This window comes from Macaca mulatta, chromosome 3 (assembly GCF_049350105.2).
Source record: "Macaca mulatta isolate MMU2019108-1 chromosome 3, T2T-MMU8v2.0, whole genome shotgun sequence".
Lineage (NCBI taxonomy): Eukaryota > Metazoa > Chordata > Mammalia > Primates > Cercopithecidae > Macaca > Macaca mulatta.
This window is the reverse complement of record NC_133408.1, coordinates 177745999-177765646: the sequence shown is the minus strand read 5'-3', so window position 1 is coordinate 177765646 and position 19648 is coordinate 177745999. Positions and strand designations below refer to the sequence as shown.

At 43.7% G+C, this 19648-nt stretch overlaps 1 protein-coding gene across 2 annotated transcripts in view; it reads left to right on the top strand.

Annotated features, from left to right (window-relative positions):
• CREB3L2 (cAMP responsive element binding protein 3 like 2) overlaps positions 1 to 19648 on the top strand; it is a 128264-nt gene that overhangs the window by 59028 nt on the left and 49588 nt on the right. Inside the window, exons 1-2 of one of the 2 annotated variants that reach the window (XM_077997474.1) lie at positions 11430 to 11580; positions 15436 to 15652. In XM_077997474.1, coding sequence (XP_077853600.1) covers positions 15523 to 15652 — 130 coding nt within the window. In that variant the 5' untranslated portion in view covers positions 11430 to 11580; positions 15436 to 15522. Of the gene's footprint in view, positions 1 to 11429; positions 11581 to 15435; positions 15653 to 19648 lie in introns of those variants that run through there. The other variant, XM_015134993.3, reaches the window with a different exon arrangement.

Below are 19648 nucleotides of genomic sequence, written 5' to 3'. Positions count from 1 at the left end.
TCAAAAGTTAGAGGTTTAACCTATTAGACACCCAGACTTTGCAAATGTGAAGAGTATTCGGATTAATGGGGAAAGGGGCTCTTGGATATTGGTGGGTCTTTAGACAGTGAAGAGAATACAGTTTCATGCCAGAGACAGTCGTGAGGAGAAGTTTCTGACACAGCGCTGCATTTTGCATGAATGCTGAAAACACACCCTTGGAAAGAACCTAAATCGACGTTGTCAATCCCTCTTAGTTGGGTCTACATTTTGAAAGCTCCTTTTTTGACTTTTGGAAATAATATGGTGGCAGTTTTGGTTGTTATCACAATGGGAAGGGGGATGTTACTAGCACTGTGTGCCCAGGGGCCCTGGAATGTGCAGGAAAATCTTGATCAATGAAGAATCATCCTATCGACAATATCAACATGGCCCTGGTTGAACATCTCTAACCACTTCAGAAATTGTTAGTTTCTTCTGAGGAATGGGGCAGAAAACATGAAACTATGGCCCTGAATTTTTTTTCTAGGCTTCCCAGAAATTGTCTAGTGCCATTTCCCTCCCCCATTTCTCATGGAGGTTCTGCATAACTGAGGCTAGAAGATATTGGTAGAGGGAAAGAGGTTTGGTTCAGGGGAAAGTAGTGCTGTAGTTTTAAGTCTGATACTGCTCTCCATCTATGCTTGGTCTCCACAAGTTGAGTCATTTTTTCTGATAAAGCCTGTCTGGTTGTTTGTCTCAGAGACCAGCTGTTGAAAGGGCGGAAATCATCCAGTACTGCCCAGCTGTTAGCTCAGCCATCCTCAAGGGAACCCATTCTTTGCCAAAAGGAGTCTCAGAAAAGGCCAGAGAGGGGGAGTTGCAGGGAACATTGACTCAGGCTTAAGATTTATTTTCAGGCTGTTTTACTCCTTTAGGTGTGAGGGGAAGCAGAAGCTACCTACATCATAGATGGTCTCAGAATACCAGAGCTGCAGGGGTCTGGGAGACCGCCTGGTCCCACCTCTTATTTTATTTCCTAAGAAATAAGAGACCCAGAGGGATTCAGTGACTTGTCCGAGGTCACAGAACCAAGTAGTGACAGAGCTAGGTCTAAAACCCAAGCGTTTTGATTCCAAACAAGGCATTCTTTCTGCTATGCCAGCAACTACCCCTTTGACTTCTTACTTCTTAATGAAGCTGTGCTGACTTTCTTTCTAGAATATCTCCCCACTGCCCCCCAGCCTGAGGCATTGCATCATTATTACATTCAAACCTTGTGTACTTTCTGATACCATTGGCTTTATAGGTAACAGAAAATGATCTTTTGTGACTAGAAGGCAAATGTGTCCTATTCATGATCCAATAAGCAGGTATCCACCATTGTTCAGTCATGAAAAAATATTCAGAAGCATTGCTCTACCTCGTCTTTTGGGAGAAAAATATTCAAACTGGGAATAACTTTTAACATATGGTGGTTGCATGTGTTTTCCAGCAGGACTGCAGACTATCTCTGTTTGCTTGTTCTCATAATAACCTGCTGAGATCACTAGATTCTATTTATGGTCTTTCTTAGAAAGAGAATATTATGGCGTCGTGGGTTTTTTTCCCCCCCTTCTTAGAAATTCTTCGACTCTACCAAGTTGAAGAATTGAAGCTCCATTGTTTTCAGTAAAGAACCTGAAGTTAAGGTACACTAAACCACTACCACTACCCGCAAAGAAGCAGAGTTTGATGTTTCCCTATTCATTGAGAATGGTTCCTTTCTATTCCAAAAGGTATGACAGGTCTGTGGCTCAGTGACGGGGGAGATCCGCCTGAGGGCAGAAGGATTTAGAGGGACACTTTTAGGAGAACCTGGACCCCACTTCCGGAGAAAGATTTGAGAACCTGAAAATATTCGTCTGATTTTCAGCAGTGCCACCAAAGCAGGAACTTGATAGTGCAGTTCAGCTTTAAACAGTTCCTTCATAAAAGTTTGAATGAGAGGTTTGCCTAAAAATTATAATTGCTGGTTAAGATGAAAAGGCGCTAAAGAAGCATATGGATGTGAGCACAGTGTGGCTGGTGATCTGTGGAGAAATTGCAGGGAATGAGAGAGATGCTTTGAGACTGGAGATATGGGCCTAGTTTTCAAAAAACGGGAAAGGAAGATCGATCAGTTATGAATTGATGAACTGAAAATGAGCCCCCTGGTAAGCAAATGGGCAAACTAGAATCTACTGAGTTCACTAAAGAAAAATGGTGTTTTATGACCCTCATCATTTTTTATGGTGTTAATAGACTGATAAGTCAGAGAAATGCTTAAGAATTTTGTCCCGGTTTTAGCGAGGCATGTAATACAAACAACAACAAAACAGCTAACATTTATTAAGCTCTTATGTGAAAGTAACTCTTCTAAATGAATAGAGAAACATCAAACTCGGCTTCTTTGGGGTAGTGGTTTAGTGTACCTTAACGTCAGGTTCTTCATTTAAAATAATGGAGCTTTCCTTTCTGATCTGTCTGGTTTCTAGAAATGTGGTTGGAATGAATAACCTGGCTGGGGCTAGCAATGTGGGATAACAGAGAGCCAACCGGAGCCCTTTACTTCCCACTGCTCCAAGATAGTCTGTCCTGAGCAGGCCTTAAAGCTCTTGGATTCTGGTAGCACTTAGAGATAGAAGAGGGTTCATTGCCTCAGCTGATTGAGGTTCTTGAGAGGAAGGAACATGCAGAAGCAGACAGCCATTGGCTGCTGCGCTCCCAATAACTGCTGTTGCTAACTGGCTGGCCACGATGGAGATAAGAAATAACTCTGTGGATGTCTGGGAAGTCACTTTCGTGTTCATAGCCTGCACATGGTTTTCTTGGCCAGTTTTCACTTACCATAATATAGCACCATCTTGTATCTGGATTAGACTTGTATCGATGAATTCATTTTTATCTTCACTACAGGTTTGGAAGGCAGATTGGATTTCTCATTTTCTAGTGGTGTAGAGAGCGTGAGTGATTTGACCCAAGGTTCCTGCTAGGATCTACAGAGTTGATGTAGACTATATGCCTTCTGTCTCATGAGTCCAGTGCATAACACAAGGGCTCCAAAGGCTAAGATCCCCTGGTATGTTTCAACACGTGTCATTCCAGAGAGGTGGGGCATACATGTGAGGTCTCACAGAGCAGGAGCCAAAGTGGCTAGAAGCCAGAACCTTCCTGGTCTCCCATTTGCTGACCTGCGGGATTCCCTTAGCTCTTATCTTGTGGTAGAGGGGTACGTCCTGGCAGAGTCATGCCTGAGAATTTAAGCAACACAGATAGTACTTTGTACCTCTCAGGCACTTTCCCTTTACCCCAGTGTGGTCCTCTAGGGATGAGATTATCTCAGTAATGCTTATGACATATTTGGCTCATAAATAAAGCATAGGTTTCTAGGAAGTATGCATACCGTTCATTTTTTCCCACAAACTTCATCACCCCGTTAGTGCTTCATACCTGATGTTTTTGGCATTGGATCTTGACTTGGAGTTGGAATTGTTCCATTGCAACATGCACGTTCTGTTCAGAGAATTCGGTGGGGGTTGTCTGTGGAAGCCTTTTCAGTCACCCATTTGGGGATCTTTATGTGTGGTCACCGTTTCTCTTGTTAGAGAGTCTGTAGTGTAGACTTCAATTCTCAACTCTTTGATTTCATGTGCCATTTTGGACCTCAGTTTTCTCAAATTAGAGTGACCAGGTCAGGCCAGATGATATCCAGTGTTGTCTCAAGCTTCATAAGTCTGTGATTCGGAGCCTGCTGTAAACCAAAGTTTTTCTGGAATGAATGGCAAAGTACCAGATTGTATTATTTTAGGGTAGGACGCAAGAGCGTAGGAATAGTAAATACCTTAGCTTGTGCCTTCACTGAAGGATATGAGGGGATGCCCTGGGTGTTCCCTGGCGAGGTAAAGACTGAATTGTTGCAGATGGAAGGTGTATACTGTGGGAGAGGGAATGGGGATGGCTTCTGTTTAAGAGAGTGGAAGATACCAGAGAGGAGAAGCTTATGACTACAGAGAGGGCAAGAACCTCATTAGAACAGTCTGACCAAAAAACCCTCCAAATTTCCTTATATAATGAGCATGTAAAAGGGTTGAAAACTGCAAATTAAAGGATAAGGGACAGAAGGAGGGATATCAACAAGGAATAGAACATCAATTAGGAAGAGTATCTAGAGAATTTAACTGGGTAGTAAGAAATTTAAGTCTACTTTAACTCTCACGCCGGGTGAGGTGGCTCAAGCCTGTAATCCCAGCACTTTGGGAGGCCGAGACGGGCGGATCACGAGGTCAGGAGATCGAGACCATCCTGGCTAACACGGTGAAACCCCGTCTCTACTAAAAAATACCAAAAACTAGCCGGGCGAGGTGGCGGGCGCCTGTAGTCCCGGCTTCTCGGGAGGCTGAGGCAGGAGAATGGCGGGAACCCGGGAGGCGGAGCTTGCAGTGAGCTGAGATCCGGCCACAGCACTCCAGCCTGGGTGACAGAGCGAGACTCCGTCTCAAAAAAAAACAAAAAACAAAAAACTCTCACTGTGGGGAATTTGGACATAGATTGAGTTATGTGGGAGGCTCTTAAGTGTGGGAGGGTTAAAAGCAAATATTTTTTGGCCTTGGCATGTGGGATAGACCAGGCAAAAAGCCCTGCTGGGCCTCCAGCACTCCCGTCCAAGAGTGCGGTGTAGAGTCTAGACTCAGGGATAGAAGTGGGGAAAAGGGGGAGGGAAGAATTGGTGGTCCTGATGGCAGCTGCTCTCAGCATCCCAGTCTCCGTGGCTTCCCCACCACAGATGATGAGAACAGAATCACAGGTTCTGTACTGCCTCAGCCTTGAACAGTTGGCTTGATCATGGCTTTGATGGTCTTTCACTTGTTGGTGAGATTCAGCTGTCTGTTGTGGCAGAAGGAAGGGGCAAGAGGACTCAGGGATGGTTTGAGTTTCTTGAAGCAAATCAGAGGACTTCTCCACCTGATACGGGTATTTCTGGAACAGCTCTGCGTGCTCTAAAAGGATCCTGAGGGTTTCCTCCATTAACATGAGGAGACTGCCCTTTTCTCAGGCCCAAGTTACAATTTAAAAAGCATTTTTGGGGAACAATTAGAAATCTGAGCTCCGAGTTCTCTGTGTTAGTGATTGGGAGACAGCAGGGACTATGCTGAACGTGCCTGGGAAGGGGAGAGCAAAAAGGAGTCCTGCCCTACTCCAGGCTGCCCCACTGTCTCCACCCTCGGGATAATTCTCCATCTTGTGAGGATCACATACAGTCACAGTGTGCAAGTGTTTTGTTGTATGTAAATACTATGCATTGAACATGGAAGGTGCCATTATTATTATATTTTCTTCGCAGTATTTTTATTCGTGTTGGTACTTGTTGGATACTCTTGGGCCTTGGAAGGACAGGTCCTACCAGGCTAGAGGCTAGTTTGGGTTCAGAAAGAATGAAGAAGTGCATTTTGGGGGCATTTGCGGCTATATGTGTAAATAAGCCAAGAAGGAAGCAGATTGAATTTTTGTGTGCTAGCTAATTCTGAATCTTGCAGCTCTCCTTGGTTATCAGGAGCCACCTATGGGATATTTCTGCCTTCATCTCATTAACTGATTTATTTGTATTGTGGGCAGATGCTCTTAAAATGAAACAGTGGATTTTTTTTTCCATATCAAATTCTAATAACTGCTATAGGCCATTCAGGATTGGCATGCATTTGGGAAAGTGGATCATTACTTGTTTTAATGATGAACAACTATGTAGTTTAAAAGGAATTAGTGTGGTGCATGACCCTTGAAGCAAATATCATATGTAAAAATTCATTTTTACATAACATATACATCAGGAATGAGTTTTAAAAAATAAACCATTTCTGGCCGGGCACGGTGGCTCATGCCTGTAATCCCAGTACTTTGGGATGCCGAGGCGGGCAGATCACAAGGTCAGGAGTTCGAGACCAGCCTGACCAACATGGTGAAACCCTGTCTCTACTAAAAATACCAAAATTAGCTGGGTGTGGTGGCGCACTCCTGTAATCCCAGCTACTCAGAAGGCTGAGGCAAGATAATCGCTTGAACCCGGTAGGCAGAGGTGGCAGTGAGTCGAGATCACACTGCTGCATCCCCCGCCTAGGCAACAGAGTGATCCTCTGTCCCCAAAAAAACAAACTCCCATTTCTGAGAGCAGTTTGAGGTTCAGAGCAAAATCGAGCAGAAGGTACAAAGATTTCCCATATGCCCTCTGCCCCACGCATTCATAGCCTCCCCATTGTCAGCATCTACCATCATATTGGTAGACATGATGGTAGATACATTGACACATTGTTATCACTCAAAGTCCATAGTTCACATTAGGGTTCACTCTCATGTACATTCTGTAGATTTGAACAAATGTATAAAAACGTGTCTCCACCATTATAATGTCCGTGTCAGAGTTTCACTGCCCTAAAAATCATCTGTGGTCCACTTATTTATTCCTTCTTCTCCCAGGATGACTCCTTTTACAAAATATCGAATATACCCTACCAATGGTATACCAATATACCCTACCAATGGATTTATAATAGGTTTCCTTTAAATATCATCTCTCAATGCCTTTATTGCTTAATCTGTTTCACATACTCCATTTATTCATCTGGATACTACCAAGCAAGGTGTTTATTTATTTATTTACTTATTGTAATAAGGCCCTTTAAATTTAACACAGCTTTTGTTACTGCTAGTGAAATTTTGGTAAAGGAAATATCACTTCAGAACAAAACAACCCTCCCTAAAATAACCCCTGCCACAAACCTCCAAACCTCTGGTGTAATAAAGAGTTCCAAACTCAGCCCCCATTTTTTAAAATTTAAAGAAATAATGTAATATGCCTACATTTTTCTACTAGAAAAGAATTGGGTATCCTTGAAATTTTACTGTCGTGGGGTTTGACTTGTGAGCCATTTTTTTTCTTGGGACTTTGACAAGGTCACCTTTTTACTCCTGGTTGGCATCTGGCCCTTTTCTGTGTGTTGTGTGCAGGGTACTTGTGTGAGAGCCACTCAGGTCTATGGTGCACTGGTTTTGAAGGCAGTTCCCTTCTCTCCCTGCAAGGGGAGGAGGGAGGGTGGCCTAGGGGATGCCAGGAGCCCAGGGCAGCTCCTCCCTGCCTGAGCAATACAGTCAAACTGTGTTTTGCTGCAAGGGGGCCTTGGTTTCTAATGTGAATTTGAGGTGTGTCCTCTGAATCATTTATGGAGAGGGTCAGCTTGCTCCCGCCACACTCACTACTTCTATGGCTCCAGTCTTTGGGAGGCATTCTGTGCTCTAGGCAAGGCTCCTAGCCACGATTTTTAAGTACAAGGCTTCTTCTGCCTGCCTGAGAACTGTCTTTTCAGCCAGAGACTGGCTGCAAAGCATCCCTGTTTCCCAGGGGGCAGGGCTGGGAATTGCATGCTTGGGGAGCTCAGACGGAGCCCAGGCAGGCCTTGGGCCTCTTGCTGCCAGCCCAGCTTCTGCTTTCTGAATCCTATTACCTGCCGTGCCTACCTGCTTCACTGCCCCTGGGCAGGTGTTACAGGGGCAAATCTAAACAAACCCGTGAGGCAGAAAGAGGGTGTTCTCCGTCCTCCTTTTCCCAAGTTGAAAAACCTTTGTAGCTCCATTTTATGTTGCCTGCAACATTTTAGAAAATGATAGGGTAGTAGAGCTGAATAGGTTGTTAGCAATGACCTATAAATATCCCTCTGTTATTACTGCTTTCGCTGCTGGCAGGGTTTAACCCGGGATCCATGGAATCCCCCTGCTGTCTGCAGACAGACTTCAGGGGCAGGTCAACCTCCTGAAATACTGGGCTGTGTTTGTGTGTATGTGACTGTGAGCATTTCTCAGGCAGGACTGTCATTAGATTCCCAAAAGGAACATTAGATTCTCAGGCAGGAGCATTCATTAGATTCCCAAAAGGGTCCAAGAAATTTAAAAAAAGTGAGAAAAGATGACAAACTACTGAGCAGGTTTAAAACCCCAGTACCCATACACTCACACACTCACACACACACACACACACACACAGAGGTTTACAGATAAGGAAACTGAATCTAGAAGAGGCAGAGTGACCACCAGGGAAGTGCAAGGCTGGGACTAGAACTCCTGTCCCTAACTGGTCCGGTGCAGCGCTGTTCTGTTAGCCTGTGCACAGAAGAGGCCTGTTGGGCTGACTATGGGATGGCAAAACTGCTTTAGAACACGCTCTACAAGTTCTCTGGAACATACATTCTGGATAACTCATTTTGCAGCTTGGGACAATTCTCTCTTTATAAGACCTTTATTCATCTTTCTGCCCATGCTCCCACTGTATTTGTTGAGTGGGTGAACCTCAGTGGAGAGTGCTGTATGGAAGACAGGTTGGTAGCTTTACGTAGCCAGTTATTTGAACTAAAGAATCATGAATCCTTCCTTTTCCTCCCACCTTGTTCCCCTTTCCTCACCCTCGTGACCTCAGATCTTAGGGCAGTTGTTAGCAGCAGGAGGTGACCCAGATCATAAACCACTCCATCCTTGCAAGCTACTTTGGCAGTTCATTAGTGACCCGAAAACTCAAAGCGTAAATGCTTCAGAGCCAAGGTAATTTTTTATAAAATAAGTAATTCTTGTAAGGGTAAAAATTTCTCCTAATTTATCTGATTTTCAAATTTGGATATACATTTTAAATGTTTGAAGACACTTATTTTTAACTGTTGGGAGATCTAGCCCTAATTTGGATTTATCTTCTATTTCGTTAAGATGTTATAGAATGATAGTAGATCCAAATGAGATAGTTGTTGAATGCAGCAACTATCTACGATCTATGATCTCTGATCTGGGCTAGGTCCAGAGAGAGGGGTGGGTAAACGGTTTATATCTGGACCATAGAGTTTGGAAGGCCTACTGATAAGATATTTAAGTAACTTGGCAATGAAAGGAACATCAAAGAAAAGGAAAAAATGTGTCAAATTAAGAGATACTTAAAGGACTTTACTTGTTTAGCGAAATGAAAGATCAATTCAAGGTGTATCTGTCTAGGGATGACTTTCTAAAAGAAGTACATTTGTTCTGTCTTAGGTAGTTTACTGATTGGTAAAGATGAAAATGAAAGCATATTCTAGGAAGAACAATGCAAGAAGCTGGTGTACAAGTAGAAAATGCCAACATTTTATTGTTTTAATTATGCTAGTTTTTCAAAGGAGCTTTTTTAAAGATTGCTATGCAGTGGAGTGTTAGGTGTATTACATGCATTATTTAGTTTAATTCTCATGACACAAGGCCGGAACTATTGTCAACTTCACTTTACCGGCATTATTGTTAACTTCATAAACCAAGGTTTGGAGTATGGAAATATCTTGCTCAGGCTTGCACAGCCAGGGTTCAAATTCAGGGCTGACTGACTCCAAAGCTCTATTGCCACAATGCCATACACTGACCATTAGGAATGGAATGAAGGTGTTGTGTTTATAAGAATAAAGGGAGACAAAACTTTCTGGGATAGTTGGAGGATGTTTAATGCAGACTCTTTAGATAATGGGGAGATAAAACCTGACACAAATGGGGCAGATAAAACTTGACACAATTTTTAAGGGAAGTTGCCATGTATATTCTCTGAACTGGGTGAAGAACATTTATGTTGTGAGGCAGGGGTTCGATCCTTTTAGGAGATTTCTTTCAACTCTGAGATTCTGTGATGTTACCTGAACCCTTTGGCAGAAATATCCTTTAAGTCCGAATAACTATCTCCATCCTTATTGCTGATGTATCACAGCAAGTGATACCAGGAGCCTGTCCTTCTAACAAACTCTTGGCATGTTTCTACAGGTTTAGTGCAGGAGACCGTGTGTTCATAGTGGATGACCGTCTGCGAGCCTCTCTTTATCTAGCTTTAGAGGCTGATGCAAATGAGGCAGCATGCTATAGTAGAAAGTGCCTGGGATTTGGAACTGGCTGAACATGGGATGGAATGTCAGTTTCACCTTTCATCAGCTGTGCATCTCAGGGCAAAATAGCTAAGTATCCTGAGCCCCAGTTTTCTCATCTGTAAATGGGGACATGTTTACCTTATATTAGGAAAACACCCAGCTCATTTTCTGAAAATCTAATATGTCAAGTACTTAGTCCATCAGACAAGTCTAGCACCTAATCCTGTCAACATCATCATCCATGATCATCACCATGATGGTTTTACACTTGTTACAACCTCTCCATACAGTTGGATTGTGAGGCTCAAATACCTCTTTCCTAGGATAAACAAGAAGGAAAAAATTCAGTGAATTTGAAATAAGAGTACCCTAGTTCAAGGTCTCTCAGTAGGGGACAGAGATCTTGGACAATGGACTAAAAGCCAATTTACAGGATTGTCATGAGTATTGAGTGAGGAAAAGGCTATGAAATTACTTTGTAAACCCATAAGGTTTGATTCAAATATTAGACAGAATGGTAAAATGTTGTTATGCCATTGCGTTTTGAAGGAATTAAACTAAAATCCCATAACCCTTGGGTTCACATGAGTAGTACTTTGCTAAAGCGTTTGCAGGATCCAGAAAGGCTTCCTCTTTGAGGCTCACTTTGCTCCTCTCTCTGGTTTTTGGCCTTCAGGACCATAAGGCCCCTCTCCAACTGGCTGGCATTAAAGACGGGCCCACTCTGGCCTGATCCTGGCACCAGCAATGGGATGTTGACCTGTCTGTTGAGTCTTGGAGCCCACCACTGCTAAGGAGACCCAGCTGGAGCTAATTTGCTGGGCTGAGTCATAGCATGTGGTTGGAACTGGTTTCTTTTCCATCACAAGGATCTCCCTGAGCCTACTGAGAGCTCACCACTTTGCTAAATTCCTGGGTGTGGGTGGGTGTTTAGGCATAGTTAGGCTTCTGAGGAGGATCCTTTTCCAGAGGGGAGGTTATGATACACTTGATAACAACTGCGAACGCTTCAAAACTGTCTATCATTAGGGCTAAATGGTTTGTAATATGAGAATTACTGCAAAATCCAAAGTGGGGGGAGTTCAGGGAAAGTTAGCAGAGTTAGAGAACATTTATTATTGGTTATCCAGGGGATGTTCATGAAAACATTCATTAGTGCTGCTCAGAAGAAAGAAAACAGAGTGTCAGCAGAGCGGGCCAACCTGGGCAACTTCCATGGGAAAGCCTGGCCAATCAAAGAGAGCCTTGCCTCGGGATAGAATGGGATTCCAGAGCTTTAGTGGCCAGCACAGCAGATCGGGACTTGACCTTGTAGTTCAGGGAACAAAACTGTAGCTTGGAAATACAGGGACTGTGGGTTTACCTCTTGCATTTGCATGTTGCATTCGGTTATTTATTTCTCTTTTTGTTAACTTAGTTTTGTCTTGAAAGGATCTCTGTCAAACAGTTGCAGAGTAGTCACCATCAGGCAACCAGGAAATTTGTCCTTGGGGAGCTAGTTAGGCAATCAAATGCTGACTTAGATTGTTGTATAATCAGGAAGTCTGGTTCTAATCTTAGCCTTGCCACTGCTCTGCGCCTTGCTGCCCAGAGTGTGGTCTGTGGAGTCACAGCTTTACCTGGGAGCTGATTAAAAATGCAGAATCTTGGGCCTGCTTAGACCTGTGAATCAGAAGCGATGGCTTAGGAGCCCCAGGTAATTCACCTGCACATAAAACTTTGAGCATTGACCTAAGTGGTAAACTCTGGTAGGGCATGGGCATTTTCTAGTTTCTTATTTATTATTTTGTATCTCCAGTGTCTATCTGAAGTTTAACACACAGTAGCTGCAAAATCCTTGAATCTTCCTCTTACCTTGGGCATATTTGAACTTCTGGGATCTTTGTAAGCTTCTAGGGACTTAACTGTAAAGTGGTGTAGGGAGAGGAGTGTTGAGTGGAAAAGGAGCCAGTGATTGAGAAACTGAGGTGACCATAGAAGGACTGGTGTTGTGAGTTTTGTTGTTGTTGTTATTTTTTGTAGAGATGGGGTCTTGCCATGTTGTCCAGGCTGACCTTGAACTCCTAGGCTCAAGCCATTTGCCTACCTCTACCTCCCAAAGTGTGGGAATTACAGGTGTAAGCCACCGCACCTGGCCTAGGTGGTAGTTTTAATATAGATGTTTTTAACCTACTAAGTCAAAGTCTATGAGGGTGGCTCATCAAATTTGTATGTTTTTATTTATTTATGCCTTTACACCACATTCTGAAAGCAAAACTTTTGTGTTTTTGAAAGTTCCTTTCATGTTAAGGAATATTTTTTACAATATTACATATAGTAAAGAAAATGTAAGAGTTCCTCAAGAGGAAATGGATAAATACAATGGAGTAGAATTCAGATGTTTAAATCAATGAAATAGGGCTACATGTATAGACATAAATAAATCTAAAAAATTTTTTTCAATAAAAGAAAATTGCAGAGGATATATGAGATATGGTACCATTTACTTAATGTTTTAAAGAAGCCTATGTATAACAGATACATGCATATGTAGTAAAAGGATAAAGACCTGGATGGGAAAGATAAACACTAAGTCTGGCTAATGGTTAACTTTGAGAACGATGAAGGGAATAATGGGAGCTTTAACAGTCCTTCATGTTTTATTTTTTGAGAAAAAGAAAAAGCAAAAAAAAGATTACAGCAGCAAACATGTAAAAATAAGATTTTTAAATTTTGTATTTAAATTTTTAAAAATTGTATTTATTTATTTTTAAGACAGAGTCTCACTCTGTTACCTAGGCTGGAGTGCAGTGGTGTGATCTCGGCTCACTGCAACCTCTGCCTTCTAGGTTCAAGTGATTCTCCTGCCTCAGCCTCCTGAGTAGCTCGGACTATAGGTGTGCACCACCGGCTAATTTTTGTATTTTTAGTAGAGATGGAGTTTCACCATGTTGGCCAGGCCAGCCTCAAACTCCTGACCTCAGGTGATCCGCCTTCCTTGGCCTCCCAAAGTGCTGGGATTACCGGCAGGAGCCACCAAGCAAGCCTGGCCAATTTTTTTTTTTTGAGACGGAGTCTTGCTCTGTCACCCAGGCTGGAGTGCAGTGGTGTGATCTTGCCTCACTGCAAGCTCCGCCTCCCGGGTTCACGCCATTCTCCTGCCTCAGCCTCCTGAGTATCAGGGGACTACAGGCGCCTGCCACCACACCCAGCTAATTTTTTGTATTTTTAGCAGAGATGGGGTTTCACCATGTTAGCCAGGATGGTCTCAATCTCCTGACCTCGCAATCCGCCCGTCTCGGCCTCCCAATGTACTGGGATTACAGGCGTGAGCCACCATGCCTGGCCTTTTCTTTAAAGACAGGTTCTCACTCCATCGCCTGGGCTGGAGTGCAGTGGTACAATCATGGTTCACTACAGTCTTGACCTACTGGTCTCAAGGAATCTTCCTGCCTCACCCTCTCAAGTAGTGAGGACTACAGGCATGCACCACCATGCCTGGCTAATTTTTGTATTTTTTTGTAAAGACTGTGTCTCATTATGTTGCCCAGGCTGGTTTCAAATTCCTGGGCTCAAGTGATCCTCTTGCCTCAGCCTCCCAAAGTACTGAGATTACAGGCATGAGCCACCTAGCCCTGCCCAGTTTTTTGTTGTTTTTTTTTTTAAAGGAATGACTACATAATTGTTCATAATATGTATAATCTTTCTGAATGCTTAAAATATTTCATTATGAAATGACTAACCCAAATTTCCCTGGTAATCGTGATACAGGCAGTTGGCAAGTGGCCTTAAATACTCCTAAGGACCTTCCAGTTTGAAATGTATTTGTACTCAGACACCTCTCTCCCTGATCCTCTCTCTTGTTCTCATAGACAATCATGACTATTAGGACATACCCAAGTCCTGTAGCTTCCCTGCATTCTGTCCTGATGAAATGCCATGTCCCGTGTTTGTGATGTCAGTGAATTTCACTGTTCTGACTCTTTAGGGACCTAGCCTGCAGGGGCCTTCTCTCTGCTGTTCACTTTGCTTCTTTATTTTTTTATTTTTTATTTTTTTTGAGACTGAGTCTCGCTCTGTCGCCCAGGCTGGAGTGCAGTGGCGCGATCTCGGCTCGCTGCAAGCTCCACCTCCCGGGTTCTCGCCATTCTCCTGCCTCAGCCTCCCTAGTAGCTGGGATTACAGGCAGCTGCCACCACGCCCAGCTATTTCTTTTTTTGTATATTTAGTAGAGACGGGGTTTCACTATGTTGGCCAGGCTGGACTCAAACTCCTGACCTTGTGATCTGCCCACCTTGGCCTCCCAAAGTGCTGGGATTACAGGCATGAGCCAGCACACCTGGCCCTATTTTATATTGTTATTATTATTTCTAATATAGTCAATAGCAATGATTCTAAACCAGGGGTGACTTTTTCACCTACAGACATTTGGGCAGTGTCTGGAAATATTTTTGATTTCACAACTGGGGGAGTGCTACTGGCATCTAGTGGGTGGAGACTGAGAATGCTACTAAATATCCTGCAATGCACAAAACAATGCCCACTCCTGCCCTTCACAACGAATAATCCAGTCCAAAATGTTATTAGTGCCAAGGTTGAGAAACCCTGCTCGGAAGATCCTCATACCATGAATATAGACCCATCAAGGAGGGAGAGTGGACGGGACTGCAGCTCCTTTAGAGTGGGACAGTGTCACAGCGCGTATGGGAATCCCAGGGAATTTATATGGGCTAGTTCTATATTATGTCCAAAGCATGATGGGGACTGGAAAGTTCATGGTATTAGAGATGAAGGATGGGAGGATATTAAGGAAAAACCAGAGAGGAACAAAGTCCAGGCCATGGGGAGACTAGAGAGAAGCCACCTCTAATATTTTTGGGCATGGCACCTTAGTGTAAACTGCACCTTCCTGCTATAGAAATAGAGGATTGCTTATTTAAACATATTAATATTATCAGTGCAAAATGTGGTAGGTCATGACAGCAAGGACCCCCAGTGAATCATGCCTCCCGCACCGTCCACACTCATCTGCATTGTGACTCTGCCATTCCTCTCATCAAGCAGTGGAGTCTGTTTTCCTGCCCCATGGGCGTGAGCTGGCCTTGTCCCTTGCCTTGACCAAAAGAATGTGGAGGGTGTAATGGTACGTGATGTCTGGGGCCACTCAGCTTTGGTTTTTCTCCCTCATGGAAGATTTCTGCCATCATGGGAGGAAGTCCAGCCTGATCTTCCCTTTTGAGAAAGAGGCCCAGGTGTCCAGGGGTCCCAGCCCAGCGCATTCGCAGCCAGCCTTCCCACTAATGTGCTGTGTCAGGGAACCCAGATGAAATCAGCTCACCCATCCAGCCTAACCCACTGAGGAGTGAGAAGTAATATATTAATATTATGGTTACCTTCAGCCACTAAACATTGGGGTGGTTTGCTACACAGCATGTGCTAACTGGACATTGTGTGTGTAGAGGGGACTTCATATCGAGCATGGACGAGGTAATTTGCCTTAGAATATGTGTGTAGGGTAACTATCACATCATGGTTAAGAGAAACTGAGTTCTTCCTCCTTTGTTTCTTGTAGCACTTCTCAGAACTTCTGGATGAGTTTTCCCAGAACGTCTTGGGTCAGCTCCTGAATGACCCTTTCCTCTCAGAGAAGAGTGTGTCAATGGAGGTGGAACCTTCCCCGACGTCCCCGGCGCCTCTCATCCAGGCTGAGCACAGCTACTCCCTGTGCGAGGAGCCTCGGGCCCAGTCGCCCTTCACCCACGTTACCACCAGTGACAGCTTCAATGACGGTAAACTCAGAGGAGGAGGAAGACCTGGACCTTAGCCCCTTTGGTTCTGAGCTCTTGAGGGTGCCGAGTGTGTATTATCTTAAAGAGGGTGTCAGCACCCTTGTTAGTGAGATACCTACAGTGTGTAAGGCCTTGTGCTTGGGCTGTGGGGAAAAGCAAAGAGGCACAGGACCCATTTCTCTACACTGCTCAGGTCCCCTGGGGACTTGCCGTAGCTGAAGGATAGTCATTACTCTCTCGTCCTGTGGCTTCAGCAGCAGAACAGCCTTTTGCAAATCAGCCCGGCCTATCTGGCTGGTCATTCCTGCCAGTACAGTAAGTCCATTGTTTCAAGGGGTCATGCCTTTTTTTTTTTTTTTTTTTTTATGAAAAAGAACCATTCCTCTATAGAAGCTTCTTGGGCATCCTCCTAACCCACTTCCATCATGTTCTATTGACCCCATGTCCCCCACCCCAGATCTTAGTGGACATTCCTAGACTTTCTTGTTGGTTACCCTTTCATGCCCATCATCAATGCCATGAGTGTGGTATTTGTTGAAGGTCTAGTTTTTCTGACCTTGGAGATATTAAGATGTTTTCACCATTACTCTACAGCCCATAATTGGTAAAAACTGTATCTTGTTCCAAACTCTCCAAGGCATATATATATATATCTTTTAAGTGTAATTTTCTTCTTTTCTTTTCTTTCTTCTTCTTTTTCTCTGTCCCTTCCTCCTTGCCTCCCTCTTCCTCCCTCCCTGCCTCCCTTCCCTTCCTCCCTTCCTTCTTTTCTTTTCTTTCTTCTTCTTTTTCTCTCTCCGTTCCTCCTTCCCTCCCCCTCGCTCCCTCCCTGTCTCCCTTCCCCTCCCACCCTTCCTTCCTTCTTCCTTTCCTTTCCTTTCCTTTCCTTTCCTCTCCTCTCCTCTCCTCTCCTCTCCTCTCCTCTCCTTTCCTTTCCTTTCCCTCCCTTCTTTCTTTATTTATTTTCTCTCCTTCCTCACTTTCCTTCCTTCCTCTCTTCCTTCTTTCCTTCTTTCTTTTTTACACAGGGTCTTACTCTGTCATCCAGGCTAGAGTGCAGTGGTATGATCTCAGTTCACTGTAGCCTTGACCTCCCGGGCTCTCATGTAGTCATTCAGCCTCAGCCTCCCAAGTAGCTGGGGCTACAGGCATGTGCCACCACACATGGCTAATTTTTTTATTTTTTATTTTTTTGTAGAAATGGGGGTCTCACTATGTTGCCCAGGCTGGTTTCAAACTCCTGGGCTAAAGTGATTTTTCCTCCACAGCCTCCCCAAGTACTGGGATTACAGGCATGAGCCACCATGCCCAGCTTTAAATTTAATTTTCTATGTTTTGTTTTCTTAGAGGGATAACCAGCTATTTTAGTACTGTAAATTTTTAAAACTACATTTCCTACTGCCAGTCCAGCATATGCCTTCTTCTTTCCAGGAGGATGACATGGTGAGGAATACTCACTAACTTGACCTTCTTGATGTTAGTGTTGACCTCTTGTTCTTATACCACTGTACGTATGGCAGCATCTTTTGAAGATGGCTGCACCTATCAACCCATCCTCTAGGGATCTGTGCTAATGCTGTCCCTCCCCTTGCTCCCCACCCCCCGACAGGGTCTGGTGTGTGATGTTCCCCTCCCTGTGTCCATGTGTTCTCATTGTTCAACTCCCACTTATGAGTGAGAACATCTGGTTAGTGTTCTGTTCCTGTGTTAGTTTGCTGAGGATGATGGTTTTCAACGTCATCCATGTCCCTGCAAAGGACATGAACTCATTCTTTTTTATGGCTGTGTAGTATTCTGTGGTGTATATGTGTTACGTTTTCTTTATCCAATCTAGCATTGATAGGCATTTGGGTTGGTTCCAAGTCTTTGCTATTGTAAATAGTGCTGCAGTAAACATACATGTGCATGTGTCTTTATAGTAGAATGATTTATAATCCTTGTGGGTACATACCCACTAATGGGATTGCAGGTCAAATGGTATTTCTGGTTTTAGATCCTTGAGGAATCGCCACACTATCTTCCACAATGGTTGAACTAATTTACACTCCCACCAACAGTGTAAAAGTGTTCCCGTTTCTCTGCATCCTCACCAGCATCTGTTGTTTCCTGACTTTTTAATGATCGCCATTCTAAATGGCATGAGATGGCCTTTTATTGTGAGGCCAAAGCATTCACCATTCAGTTCCCCCAGCTGGGGCTTTGTTTTCTTTATAGCCCTTAGGCTGTGACAGGCCATGCTGGTAATTTGCTGAGAACAGGCACGGTGGGTCAGATGTATTTTACAAAGGGTTTCTGATCCACAGCTCATCTTTTTTGAAGTACCAATGTCTTCCCTGAGTAAAAGTCACTTTCCTAGGCCAGCAAAAGCACTTTTCTGAGACAGCAAACACGGGATACACTTTGGGAGGCCAAGATGGGCGGATCATGAGGTCAGGAGATTGAGACCATCCTGGCTAACATGGTGAAACCCTGTCTCTAATAAAAATACAAAAGAAATTAGCTGGGCATGGTGGCAGGTGCCTGTAGTCCTAGCTACTCAGGAGGCTTTTTTTGGTCACCAGCTTTTTTGTGAGGATACTAGTCATTTAAGATGTGTGAAATCAGAGTGAAGCAGTGTGGATGAGTGGATGGGGAACTTGCCCAGCAAAGCTTTGTCTGGATCTATTTTTCTGAGTTGTGTGGATGGGCAGATGTTTGGGAACATAATTATTTTATTCATATGAACCCCAGTTTGCATCCCCCTTAAGGTGGCGATCCGTGGGGTGGGGGAATCAATCCACGAGTATTTCTCCCAAATCCAAGTGCTCTGTTAGAGCAGATAACACCCTGATGGAGAAGGATGTTATGTTAGGCAATACATAAATATGTAGCATGTATAGACAGCTGTATACCTTAAATTTAATATTCTTTGTCTGCTGTATGGGGATAATAGCTTAAGCAAAACTAGGAGTCCTTGTGTTCAGTGATGGATGGGGAATTAATATTTCATTATACCTGGGAAAACCAAGGATTCAGCTCTCCCTGTCCAGTTGTACTTAGATTAAATACAGTTCTTCTGCAATTGCTTCTAAGCCTGGAAAAAGAGTGATGACACACAGTTAAGTGGAAACTCCTTCCTAATTTATTAGAGTTTTTCTTCTTTTTTCTCCCTCTGCCTCCTGCTTCCCCTCTCTCCGTCTCCTTCCCACTAGAACTCTTCTCTTTCCCTCTTCCTCCTTTGCCCTTTTTCTCCTAACCTTCCCTTCCTCCCTCCATCCTCCACCTGAACCCCAGGGCAACTAAAAAGGGCACGCGCAGATGTTCTTATCCTATCATTCTATCACGGACCTCAGATGGACTGTGGACCCCTAAAACTGTATATAAAAATTTGGGCTATCTATATTTGTTAATTTTTTGAGAGTTATTGCATCTTTTCTTAGATTCTCAAAAGAGTTTGTGACCAAAAAAGTTAAAAATAACTGTTTCAAGATTCCACAGGAGTCATCTATCTCAGGGGGACTTTGAGTGTGGACTTCTGAAACACTAGAGCTAAGGAACTTCACGTGGCCCAGCAACCACAGGAGCCAACCCTAGAAATGTAGGTGCAGGCTTCAAAACCAGCAGAAAGACATCCTACATCCAACTCAGCCATTTCTCCCTGTGATTAAGGCTGTGAACCAGACGCTAAGCAGGGTTTTCTGTTCTACAAAAAAGGCAACAACAACAACGAAACACCAAAAAAAAAGGAAGAAAGAAAAAGAAAAAAACGTGTAATGAGGTTAAGGGAAAAAAAGCAGAAGCATCCAAGCAAAATATTTGTGATACTTTTATGCTTTGAGAAACAAAAGCTTGCATTTGAATGACCAAGTCTTGTACCTCACCACATGGAGATTGTCTTTATGAGTTACTGTATTTCAGTCATGTTCCTTTGTGTAATTCAATTGGGATGCTAGGTATGCATTTGCATTGTCCTTTAATATTGGTGTTCTTCCTAAAGAAGAAACTCTGTGGTGCTGG